This window comes from Balaenoptera acutorostrata, chromosome 10 (assembly GCF_949987535.1).
Source record: "Balaenoptera acutorostrata chromosome 10, mBalAcu1.1, whole genome shotgun sequence".
Lineage (NCBI taxonomy): Eukaryota > Metazoa > Chordata > Mammalia > Artiodactyla > Balaenopteridae > Balaenoptera > Balaenoptera acutorostrata.
This window is the reverse complement of record NC_080073.1, coordinates 64,610,402-64,623,913: the sequence shown is the minus strand read 5'-3', so window position 1 is coordinate 64,623,913 and position 13,512 is coordinate 64,610,402. Positions and strand designations below refer to the sequence as shown.

Genomic DNA, 13,512 nt, shown 5'->3' with positions numbered 1-13,512 from the left:
TCAACAATAAATTCACATCAACTTTGTCTTACTAGATATTAACAGGTGATATCTGTTGAGATGACTGTAACTGAGCTACTTTAAAATTGGTGTTGGAAAAAACAAACAAACAAACAGCAACAGAAACTCTTTATCTTATCTATATCATAAGCCAGAGGCAAAATTTAAGTTACTGTTTGTGTAAGTGAATATGGAATACATAGGATCACAGATTATTAAAATTCATCAAAACAATTATCTAACAACTCTACTCTCTTTATTATTTTATGTTAATTTTAAATATACTTCTTTTAAAAAAATTGATGGTTTTCAGCCCTTGTCATTTTTGCTTTTTTCTGACTAATAATTATGGATTTTTCCTATTGTTACCAAATGTAAGAGGATCTGGTGGAACTGTTATGAACCAGTCTTTGTAGAAACTGGTTAAAACTGTACTCCCTTTTGGGTAAAGGAGTTTTGGCCTTCATCTCTCCTGTTCTAGTATTGCCATTGTTTTCCTTGTAGGCAAATTCAGAATGCCTTCTTCTTTAATTCAAATTTCTTAGCCACAAAACTTCTTGAAATGCTAAATGCCCATCATTTCTAGAGAGGTTTGGCATCTGCACTCACCACGTCACACAGTGTGTGACAGCTCACATGTCACAAGGACAGTTTTATCAGGAAAACACAACAGGTGTTTTGCTACATCATGGTACTAACAATGAGGAGATAAAACACGTATACTTTTTTTGAATTGGATACCCTCATTTGAAATTGTCATAGGAAACCTGGAAGATACTTAGTATTGTCCACAGATTTGACTAAGAGAGAAATTTGTATGTTTTTTAAAAATCCTGTGATCTCCCTGCTTTGCTTTCAAGATTTCCCCCACTAGTTCATCAGTCTCTTATATAGCTTCTTATTTCAGCTAAATATAATTTGTTTTCTGTGTTCAACCAAAACATAGCCACTATTGCTTCCTTCTTTTTTCCATACATTTCTTCTTCGACACAAATTGTTTTCCCACACTTTTCAAGTTTGAGCTTCTAGGCTTCTAGTCTCTGTCAAAATACTGCTAAACTCTTACCGTCTCTGGGGATTTTCTTCTATTTGATAGCTGATTATTTATTCTTTACTTGCTGTTTTTAACAAACTTTATATTCATACCTTCAGTTGGATTGAAAATTCCTCGAATGATTCACTTTTGTACTATTTCTTGTAAGTCATCCTGGTGGTCCACACATCTGTACATAAAAATATTCTTCTCATACTATGCATTCAGTAAGCATACTGATAAAATTAAGCATATCAGAATAAGAAGATTTTTAAGTTATACACTGCTGCTTATGGTATTTTATGTATCTTAGATTATTGTTCTGCACATTCTTTTAATATTTCCATCTGCCTCTGTTATTATCTTCCCTGTATAAATAGTAAGCTCCTTTATTGTGGAGAATGGCTCTGTCTCCTTTTTGTTTCGTATTAACCCCCATTATATCACGTACATTTTTTGAGACATAACATGTTAGCAATGGCCTTTTCAGCTCAGTTACTCTGTATGTTACATTTTCAAGATTTTCTAAAATAAGATTTAAAATTATATATGAAACTTCAAGATAACTGTTGCCTCTAAACTCCAGGAGAGGGATTTGAAGTTCCACAAAGTACTATAAAGTAATTACAAACTTCAATCCCTTAGCAATTGCATTCTACATGGAAAGGTCTTAATTGGCATTCTGATTGGCATGGTTTGTAAGGACTGAATTTACTGTATATACTGAGTGAAGTGAAGGATGCCCTTAGTGGCTGAAGCTGCTGCCACAAATCCTGTCTGTTTCCAAACCCTGGCACCTAAATTACACTTACACTTAAGCCACAGAGATGGAATACATGCATTAGCACAGACGATCTTGCATCATGACATGCTAGGACCATAAGGAATTGTAGGGATTTTGCTGTCCTTATCCTCATTCTGTCCGGGAGGAAACTGAGGTCCAAGTTCATGTGGAATAGACAGCTTGGCAGAGGCCAGGTCTCTCAACTTTTCCTCCAATACCAGCTTGCCTGCACCCTGCCAGGATGCTGTATATGGAATATAATGTCATATTTTACTCCATAAAATCTTAGTAGGCAGAGATGCAAAATGCACACCAGGCTTTTCTTTATACTTCTTGAAATTATGGATGGATTGAAAGCCAGGACTTGTGTTGCTTTGTTATTTAGCATATGAATATGGGAGTGGGGAGACATGTACTGCAAGCATGTAATGACTGAACATGTTCTAAATTATGGTAGTTAAGGAAAATAAACAAAAATACTCTTTTGTCAACATTAAATGACACATTTTTCTTAATAGAGCTAAATATTGTCAGCACAATTAAAATTTGCCTATCTTGATTTTTTTTTTTTTTCCCAGCTACATGTGGTCATTTGAAAAAGCGCACCTCAGCATGGTTCAGATAATCACAGGACAACTTGTTGAGTCCTTTGATGAAGAATTTAGGACTCTCTATGCCAGGTCCTGTGTCCCCAGCTCATTTGCACGGGAAGAGTCAGCAAGGGTGAAGTACAACAAAGTGCTCTGGGAGAATGGCACTTTCCAGCGTTCAGTGTCTTCCTTAGCTTCCATTTCCAGCCAAAGAAACCTTTTTGGTAGACAAGACAAAATTCATAAACTAGATTCTAGCTACTTCAAAAAGAGAGGGATATATACTCTCAATGAACGTGACAAATATAGCATAAGAAATCATGCATACAGACCTCATTTTCTTCCCAACTTTAATGATCCAATCCATCAGCATCAACACAGTCAGATAAATGAAAATTGGAAGAGGCATAGTTATGCTGGGGAACAGCCAGAAACAACACCATACCTGCTGCTTAACAGGGCTCTGAATCGAACCACTAATGCTCCCTGTAATTGGAAAAGGCCTTCAGATAGTCTCAGTGTGGCATCCTCATCACGGGGAGGCTATGCAGGCCACCAGAACACACCTGCCCAGAGTTTTGCTGACCGACTTGCCCAGAGGAAGACGACAAACCTTCCAGAAAGGAATTCCAACGTGCGGAGGTCTTTTAACGGGACAGATAATCATATTCGCTTTTTGCAACAACGCATGCCAACCCTTGAACATACCACCAAGTCATTCTTGCGTAACTGGAGAATTGAATCCTACTTAAATGATCATTCAGAAGCTTCCCCTGATTCCAATGGATCGGCTCTAGGTGACCTGTTTGAGGGCTACGAAGGACCTGAGAATTTGAAAGCCAATACCGTTTATACTCACTCTCGGCTTCGTTCTTCTTTTGTGTTTAAACCCACTTTACCTGAGCAACAGGAAGTTAACAGTTGTACAACTGACTCCTCAAATTCAACAGTCATTGGTTCCCAGGGAAGTGACATGCCTAAAAAGATCCCAGACACCCCAACAGGCGCACAGCATCTGACAGACAAACCCTCGCAGGAATCAACCCCCAAGCTCCCGTTGCAGTCGGAGGCATCAAAAACGCACACCCTACAGGTTCCCGAAAGCCACCTGGCAGTTTTAACCCCAACTACAAATGGCCCTACGGACTCAAACAACTATTTATATACAACCTTGTCTGTAAATAAGCAGACAGAAAACCTAAAGAATCAACAAAATGAGAATCTGCTTAAAAGGCGAAGTTTCCCATTCGTTGAACACTCAAAAGCCAATTTAAATCATGGAAATAGTAAGCATTATGTGTATAGTACATTTACCAGGAATCCAATTAGACAACCAGAAAAACCTAAAGAGGATTTGTTTAAAAGTTCTAAAAGCATTCATAATGTGACCCATGCCATGGAAGAGGATGAGGAAGAGGAGGTTACCAAGAGAGACCCTCCGAGTGGCACTGCTATCAAATCAATTTCCATTGCTGCTTTGCTTGATGTGAATAAAGAAGAACCTAACAAAGAACTCACTTCCAAGAAAGAAGTGAAGGGTTCCCCAAGTTTTTTGAAAAAGGGATCTCAGAAGTTAAGGTCATTACTTAGCCTTACCCCAGAAAAGAAAGAAAATCTATCCAAAAATAGAGCACCTGCCTTTTATAGAATGTGTAGTAGTTCTGACACTTTAGTTTCTGAGGCTGAAGAGAATCAAAAACAAAAAAAATCAGAACCCAAAATTGATTCATCTCCTAGAAGAAAACATTCCTCTTCATCCAGCTCTCCAGGCAGCATCCACAAGGGTAAGGAAGATGTAGCAGTTTGTTCATCTCAGGGGATACATTCTTCACCTGATGAAAGTAACAAAACTATACCTTCTTCAGGTCCAGTTGAAAGCAAGTTCTTGGAAAGAGCAGGAGATGCATCTGCCCCAAGATTCAACACTGAGCAGATCCAGTACCAAGATTCAAAGGAGATTAAAGCAGTTGTTGTTCCTGAACGAAAACCAGCTTCTTCTCCAAGACCAAAGCCCAATGATAAGCTTATAAGAACTCATTCAATTGACCGGCGTGTTTACAGTCGTTTTGAGCCATTTTGTAAGATTGAAAGCTCTAGTCAGCCAACAAGCAACATGCCAAATACCAGTACACACCACCCAGAAATGAAATCCTCAACTATGGGCAATAGTTATGGCAGGTCCAGCCCAATGCTTAATTACAACACTGGTGTTTACCACTCATATCAGCCAAATGAAAACAAGTTTCGAGGATTTATACAGAAGTTTGGAAGCTTCATACACAAAAATAAATGAAATACTGTAACTACAAATAGACTTTAAAATACAAAATGAATGTGGCTATAAATATTTGTCCAAAGAACATTGTAGATTTTTTTTGTAATATCCTAATAGATTTCTATGGGGGAGGAATTTTGGGTGTGAAGTATGTGTTTACCAACTTACTAATGTATAGTAAAGTTATTGTTCTGTGTGATAAATTTAGTTGTGCTTACACTATGGATGGAATGTCTATAAATACATGATTTTTAAATGGTAATGGTAAGACAAATGTAATGAAATTGTTTTCTTCAGACTGAAGATCTTCTTAAGTCTTAAATGGAAACTTTGGTGGAGAGATGGTATGTGGATTTTAACCATTCATTGCAAATGCTTTCCTTATTAAAACGGATCATAACGCTGTCAACGGTCCTTTATAGTATGTCTTTATGGGGTTTTCATATCTTCAAATTATGAGAAAAATAGGACAAAGCCTTTGTGGTTTTTAATTACCTTTAAATTCTACAAGATAACTTGTATTTTATTAATGTTTTATTAATTTTTCTGTGGAACTGGTTGGGCAGCAACAGTACAATTTAAACCATATAGCACAGCACATTTTTTTTTTTTTTTTTATCTGAGGTGTTTGCAAAGTATCAGCCTCAGGTAGTTCAAGTACACCATAGAAATTTATTTTCAGGATGTGCTTATTTCCACTCTGGACAAAGGGAGCCTGTACTGCACTCCAGTCATCAGCTGCTGAACTTTTATTGTCATTCTTTCCTTCAAACTTATAGCAAGCCAGCAGGAATTTGGAAAACCTGAATTATTCCTCTCTTTTTTCTAATACAAAGAAGGTTTTTGGAAATGTAAACTTCTACATAAATTTTTATCTTAGATTAGTACGACAGTGCTTAGGTGTTTTGCTTGCGAAAGTCTTTGCTCTTTTTTATACTGTGTCAGATACACTCTGACTGCATAGTGTTTTCTTGAGAGAACCCTGATGAAAATGAGGAGAAGTGCTACCTGGCCTGGTTCTTCAATGACCTTGAGGCCTCATTGAAAGTTTTAAATCTTTCTATATCTTAATTTGATGATGATATGCAGTTCATAAGATACACTTTGCCTTTCTTAGAGTAATGAAATAAAAGCTCCATATCCATTACAGAGACATTAACTTGGCTTTACTTCATCCACAAAGAACAGAATTCAAGAAACAATGCATCGGGGCTTTCCTGGTGGCGCAGTGGTTGAGAGTCTGCCTGCTGATGCAGGGGACACGGGTTCGAGCCCTGGTGTGGGAAGATCCCACGTGCCGCGGAGCAACTGGGCCCATGAGCCACAATTGCTGAGCCGGCGCGTCTGGAGCTTGTGCTCCGCAACAGGGGAGGCCGCGATAGTGAGAGGCCCACGCACTGTGATGAAGAGTGGCCCCCACTTGCCGCAACTGGAGAAGGCCCTCACACAGAAACGAAGACCCAACACAGCCAATAATAAATTAATTAATTAATAAAAAAAAAGAAACAATGCATCATTTGAGAAGTGGAAAGTGTTTCTATGAAACTTTTTTTTTTTTAGTTCCCTGACCAGAGATTGAACCCATGCCCCCTGCAGTAGAGTCTTAACCACTGGACCACCAAGGAAATCCCCTATGACACTTTAAATATATCGTTTAACACCTTCTAAGTTGCTATATGAGGCAGCATGTTGTTTTCAAAATTCAAGATTCAGTCAAATATTAATATCTATGTCATTACTAAGTAATTAAAATAATGACATTGAAATATCTATGTCATTAAAATAATTTTCCACAGTATTTTAAAACCATGGTAAGAAACATGACAGGAAAATACATGACAGCAGAAGAAGAAAACCTAACATTCATAGACCAGGTCCTGAGCTAGAATCTAAAGTCCCCACGGCACTATTTTGCAGCTACCATTGTCCTCATTATTTACAGGTGATAATTGCGACACTGAGACTCATAGAGGTAATGCCCCAAACCACATCACCAGTGAGTCATGGTACTAAAGTGTCTATAACACTCTGTCACATCCTATTACCTCCCCAATGTGTTCAACACCTGCCTCACCCAAACTGTTGAGAATTAAATGAGACAATGTTTATATTTCCTGACTCAACAACAATCAACTAAGAAAGGTTTCGTTGTCTTTCTCTTTTGCTCTCTCTTTAAGAGTTGCAGAAATATACAACTAACTGTACAGCAATAGCATTTTATATACACAAATCCAGAATATAGTACTCAATTTCACATCATTCATAAAAGTAGGTTTTAAAACTCCTGTTATAACATAGGGAATTTCCAAGTACTATGACATGGGATTTGTTCATTTTGGAAAGCTGAGTGTAAAAGATTGGAAAATTTGCACACTTCCTAATAATTTAACAACATAAAATAAACATTAAGAGTGAACAGTCATTTTTCACAGGAAAAGTAGCCAAATATATTTACAAAAAAATTTGAATTTTTTAAGAAAACGGCCTTTGGAATGTGTAGTTCCTTATAATCAAATAAGGAATTCATTTACAATAAGAAAAGTGTTTCTAATTGTTAGCGTTTTAAATTTTAGAGTCATCTGGCAATTGTACGATCTTCACAGATTAGTATCAGATTATTAAAAAGCATTAGAACTGAGGTTTAATGAGTGAGAGAGATTTTTCATTTTGCTCTTAGAAAAATTCACTTCTGTGATTCTGGACCATAGTCATTTACTGATTTATCAAAGGAGAATCTGGAGTTAACCAAACCAGATTGATTTTAATATTACCCATTCTTTGTTATAGTGAGATAAGGCATCTTTCAGAGTGAAGGGGCTAATGGGCTGTCGTTAGGCGGCTCTGAAATTGGAAGTCCTGAAATGTACAGCAATGCAACTGAAAATGCATAAAGCTGAAATTACATAAAGACTATAGAGTTTTAATCAGTTTAATTATATGCAAAAGCCTGTTGCCTTTTTGTACAACAGCTGCCATCATTTCAGGAAACACAGATAGCTTTTAAGTAGTTCCTGAGTTCCTCCTCTCCCTGGTAGAGTTGGAAGCCTAGGGCTTCATTCCATCCACCTGTGACGGGTAGCTTGGGCTTTTTCACGGCAGATTTATTCCCCTCTCCCTCTTTTCTTTTCTTATTTTCCTTCTATTTTTTTCCTCCAGAAATGTCTATATGTCAGCATCTATACACAGTAACTTTCCAAAGTTTCTGAGCCTGAGAAACTCCACAGGGTTAAGACTGAGCAAGCATACAATGCTTCAGATAATTTACTCAGGGTTTTGAATTTTCAACAGACACACCCAAGCTTCATGGATGTAATCATTTCAAGCAATATATTTTCTTTTTCTCCCCATGTTAATTTTGGTGGAAAGATAATGTCACTTAGATGCAATTTTATATTAAAATTTGGTAAGGCAATTTTTACTCTCTACATAGGACATTAGTTTGTAAGCAGAAACTCAGAAAATTAGGTACGATTTCAAAGTAGTTCTTGACAGTTTCAGAATAGTTTAAGTGCCTGTATCCTGAACACACTGCTGTCCCTCTGTTTCAGGGATTGGGATTGGCCACAATTCTGATGCGTTGTGTTGAGGTCTGGGTATATGGTGGCCATCTACATTTGTGGAAGCAAATATCTTATTTAATCTAGATGGCATCTAGTGTGACCCAGATGACGTTGAACTATGGCTGCACTCAACTATAACTTTACTCAAGATTTTCCAATTATTCAACTGTTATCCCACAGATATTTGTCTTTTGTGGATATCTGTTGATTCTTAATGTGCCTATGGCTAAGAGATATAAATTAGAATCATTGTTTTACATAATGTGTGACCTATGTGTGATGCTGTTTTTTTAAAAAAAGTTTATCATAAGATTCATTTGGTTCTAGAATATTTAAAAAGAAAAAGATGAAATTATAAACCAAAGAGAGTCAACTTTTTATATACGTGCAATGTTAGCAAATATTCTTCCAAATTCACTTTTGTTACTAGATTTAATAAGTGAATATTAAATAATTTTGTACAAAATCTATGCATCAAGTTGTTTATTTTTTATCTTCATACCCTGGATTTCACCACTGACACTGATGTTTTTCACTTAGTTATTATATAATGAATTTAGATTTTTACACATTTTAAAATATTTCTCCATAAATTTTGAAATAATCTGTTAAATGCTTAACTTTTTTGGATTAACAATTACATTTCATTTAATAATTTATCCACATTTGATATCCAGTGACAGTATTCTTCCCTTAACAGTATCACATACACTCATTCTCTTTCTATTTCTACTGGAATATAGTAGTTATTTTAAATAACTTGTGACTTTGAAAAACAGAGACTATTTTGTTAAAATATTGATAGCTGACTTTTTTAGAATTTTGTAATGTTTAGTTTGAGTAAAATATTCTGAAGGTGCATTTGTATTACATCAGTTAGTGACATTATACAACCTGGAATCTGAAATTTACTTATAACTCAAAATGCATTTTCCTTAGGGAAAAAAAAAATGTCCCTTATATCACAGATTAAGATGTCATTGAATTAAATACTGGCCTTTTAAAGGCAAATGTGATTTTTAAGTAGGTAACAAAAATTTTAAATAGTTAAGTAAAAACAAACTTTGACTTTTTTTGCATTCACCATATGTGTCGCTGTTTAAGAAAATTCTGGTTCAATGGGATAGTATGAGACATAGATGAGGTTTTACTTTTGTGGCCATCCTAAAGGAAACTTATGAATAGGCTCAGTTGATTTGAGGAGCCAAAGACCATCCTGAGGTAATTGAACTAGAAAAAAACAGAACGACCTTAAAAGAATTAAGTTTGTATCCTGCCTGAGGAAAAGAATTACCTGAGGTAGGATTACCTGAGCTGAAAACATTAAAAACAGAAAAGAGAAATATACAGAGGAATACTCTTGAGCTAACAAAGAAAAGTATAACACGTCTGATTGGACATTTCTCCCATAACTGTTTCAATAATCTAGCTCATTTATTTATTCACCACTCATACTGGGAACCTACTTTGTTCCAGGTATGCAGGTTACAGTAGACTTTATGTAAGAAGAAAGAATGTCAGGATCATCAGGAGGTGCAGCAAGTTTTCATGAGTGTTTTAAGAAACATTGTTTGTGCTTGATTTCTTTCATATTAAATGAAAATGGTAATATTTTGTACTTCATAGGAGTATGTAAATATCAAACACATCTACTTTGTAATTTGGTCCCCTCGAAAGAAGAGCACAGGTAAATATTAGCATAATACGATTATCATTCCACTAGCATTGCTTTGAATACTTTTTACTTGGATAAAGTCAGTAATAACTTTTAATTTCTTAGTAGTTCTCTCCAGTGAACCCCAAATTTGACAAAGTCCAATAAAATGAGTTATGCCTGTCTACAATCACAAGCACTGAAATTGAAACTGTGATTAAAAATCTTCCAAAAAACAAAAGCCCAGGACCAGATGGCTTCACAGGAGAATTCTATCCAACATTTAGAGAAGAGCTAACACCTATCCTTCTCAAACTCTTCCAAAATACAGCAGAAGGAGGAACACTCCCAAACTCATTCTATGAGGCCACCATCACCCTGATACCAAAACCAGACAAAGATGTCACAAAAAAAGAAAACTACAGGCCAATATCACTGATGAACATAGATGTAAAAATCCTCAACAAAATACTAGCAAACAGAATCCAACAGCACATTAAAAGGATCATACACAATGATCAAGTGGGATTTATCCCGGGGATGCAAGGATACTTCAATATATGCAAATTAGTCATTTTGATACACCACATTAACAAATTAAAGAATAAAAGTCATATGATCATCTCAATAGATGCAGAAGAAGCTTTAGACAAAATTCAACACCCATTTATGATAAAAACTCGCCAGAAAGTAGGCATAGAAGGATCTTACCTCAACATAGTAAAGGCCATATATCACAAAAAAAAAAAAAAAAAAGAAAGAAAGAAAGAAATACCTGTTCTGAGTCAGGAAAACGATTTTATGATGTCATGAATTGTCTTTCCTAGGTTGCCTTAGCTTTATCCATGGCCTGCCTTAATCTTCATCTGTTTAGACCAATTCTAGAAAAATTTTCTACAGCAGACTTCGTGACAAGAACCATGTGTCAGAATTAGAGCAACATCAAGAAGATACGATGTTTAAGATGCTGGGCAATTTATGAGGTGGTTACTAATTAATGTGGAATATAGAAAACTCTTAGAGGGAACGTTGGACAGGGGGAGACTAACATATGAAAAATTATTCCACTGTGTAACAGAGTGTTTGCCATTACCCACTATCAAAACAAATAAATTTAGTGGTCCATAATTATATTTTTAAAAATAGAATAGGAGAGACTAGAATAGAAAATATCAGAGTGCCTCACAAATAGCAAGAACAAATATTTGATGTCACTTTAATTGTTCACAATTGTGGAGGCATTGGTCACGATGGAAAATGTATTTTTTTTAACTTATTGAGAAAATTTCAAACATATACACACCTGGACAAATATTTTAATGAATACCCATCACCCATCAACTCATGGATAAATGTATCATCCACACTCTTAACTGTTTCACCATTTCATATTATTTTGAAGCAATATCAGATGTCACTTCTGTGTTTTCACTAAAAGTTAAGGATGTTTTTTAAATATCCTTAATATTTAAGGATATTTTCTATAATATCCTTAATATTTAAGGATATTTTCTATAATACCTTTATCAATTATTCCTTAATATCATCAAAGATCCGAAATGTGTTTCCGAAATGTGATGATCACCATCTGCATTTCCTTTAGAAGACGTAATGTCCCTAACAGTACACGTGGGGAATTGACTCAGTATTAGGTGTGGAAATTTATGACATCATTTCTGAATTAGTTTTTGATAGGGATGTAAAGTAGAATTCACCGGACTGCTTTTAAATGTAGAGTCAAATTTTCCTTCATTCTGCAAGTAAAAAGAGAAGAGAAAATGGTATCTTTCCAGATTTTTCATCCTCCCTAAAATGTGTATCTCCTGAACAATTTACTACTCACTGATTTGTTGACCGTATCCTAACATCATTAAGATCATTATTTATGGATGTAATTACTATGGATGTTGCCTTGGATTTATTTAAATAGTCATTCACTGAAATTAAATGTCTATTATTTGCTGGATACCTATGGTGTATGCACAGTCTTCTCCTTCCAGAAGCATAATTTAGTGATCGAGTCACAAATAAACAATTAATATCCCATGTGAAAAGCCACAGTGGAGTCTCTTTATGCTAGTAAGATAAAGTGGAGGATCTACTCTAGGCAGAGGAAAAGCATATACAAAGATAGAATTGTATAAAAGGTGTGGTGTTTTTCTAAAACAATGGAGAGGTTTGTGTGGTTTGATTTTAGCGTTTATGGGGGTGCAAAGAAGAAACAGTAAATGTCAGAAAAGAAGCTTTAGAGCCAAATTATAAGGCATCCTATGTGCCAAGCTAAAGTCTAGACTGTATCTTGGAAGCAGTGAGAAATCTTTGAAGGCTCTTGAGCTTGGAATGACCTTTAAAATTGTTTTTGTAAAAATTAATCTTAGGAAGTGCTACTAAAAATGGATGAGGAGGAAACGTGGAGATCCAGAGTCCAACTAGGAAGCTACTGTGGAAATCTAAGAAATTTTTAATGGGTGACGAACAAATGCAGTGGCCTTAGGGGATGAAGAAGAGGGAACAAAATTGAAAAGGTTTTGGAATTAGAATAAAATAGTTGATAACTAAAAATATGATTCTTCTTAAAGGAAAGAGATGAGTTTTGATCATTTGAGTCTTTTAGCTTGGAAGGCTGCAGAGTTTCCTTACCTGAGGTAAGGTATATAGAAGAAGAGGCAGGCGTGGTGTGTGGTGGTGTGTGGAGGGAAGGATGCTGAGTCATTTGTAGTTGTTATGTTTCAGACACTAAGTTGTAGGCAGCCATTAATGGTATATATCTGGGGCTCAGGGGAGAAGAGTCAGATAGTTGTGGAAGTAATCTGCATTGAAGTGGATAATCGAAGTGGATAATTACACCGAGTAAGATTGTCCAGGGACAGGTAGAAAAGAGAAGAGAAAAGAAATCAAGAGAAGAGAGAGAGGAAAGAAGAGCAAATGGCAGTGATTTTAGCCTTATTTTTTTTCACCAGTGACCACAAAACAAATGAATCTCCCCTGCTGAAAATATGTTTATCTTGCTGTTTATTGCATGTTTTAAATAGTCGACGAGAGTTTTCCTGAGCACTTTCCTGGAAACCCCTTATTTAAATCCAAGATTCTGTCTGTGTATCTTAAATACTTCCTCCACATTTATGATGAGGATATAAATGTGTATAATACACACCAAAATTTCTCAAGATGGTAGCAACCAGAAAACTGCCTTAGGCTAAATGTAACAACAAAGGAAGGCTTTGATGACTTCCTAAGTATGTCATCTCTTGAATTTCTCTTTATCCAGATGGTTTTTCATGATAGAAACACAAACTCAGTGGTGAAGCATTTTCACAAAGGATCTCTTCTGTCCTGATATTATTTGCCAAGTAAAGTCATTATATTTCAAAATATAAACAGACATGGACTGAGTAACTATAGCAGAATTGTAAAAGAAAGATCTGCTTAGAGCTATAAACTAGAATCGCTTCTAATGAGGCATGGGGAGAGTGCAGCTACTCCAGCTGGAAAGAGGAGAGGAAGGTAGAACTTAGAATATTGGAGGTGTAACAAGGGACCACAACAGATAATCCAACACAGAACTCAGTGTTTTGTGGTACTAACAAGGAGTATGATGAGGCCCCCATAGGTTGGT

The 13,512-nt window shown here is 35.8% G+C and overlaps 1 protein-coding gene across 1 annotated transcript in view; it reads left to right on the top strand.

Moving 5' to 3' along the window:
- Positions 1-5,128, top strand: part of FAM83B (family with sequence similarity 83 member B) — an 81,643-nt gene extending 76,515 nt beyond the window's left edge. Inside the window, exon 5 of the mRNA XM_007186947.2 lies at positions 2,396-5,128. Coding sequence (XP_007187009.1) covers positions 2,396-4,700 — 2,305 coding nt within the window. The 3' untranslated portion in view covers positions 4,701-5,128. The remainder of the gene's footprint in view (positions 1-2,395) is intronic.
- The last annotated feature ends 8,384 nt before the right edge of the window (positions 5,129-13,512 follow it).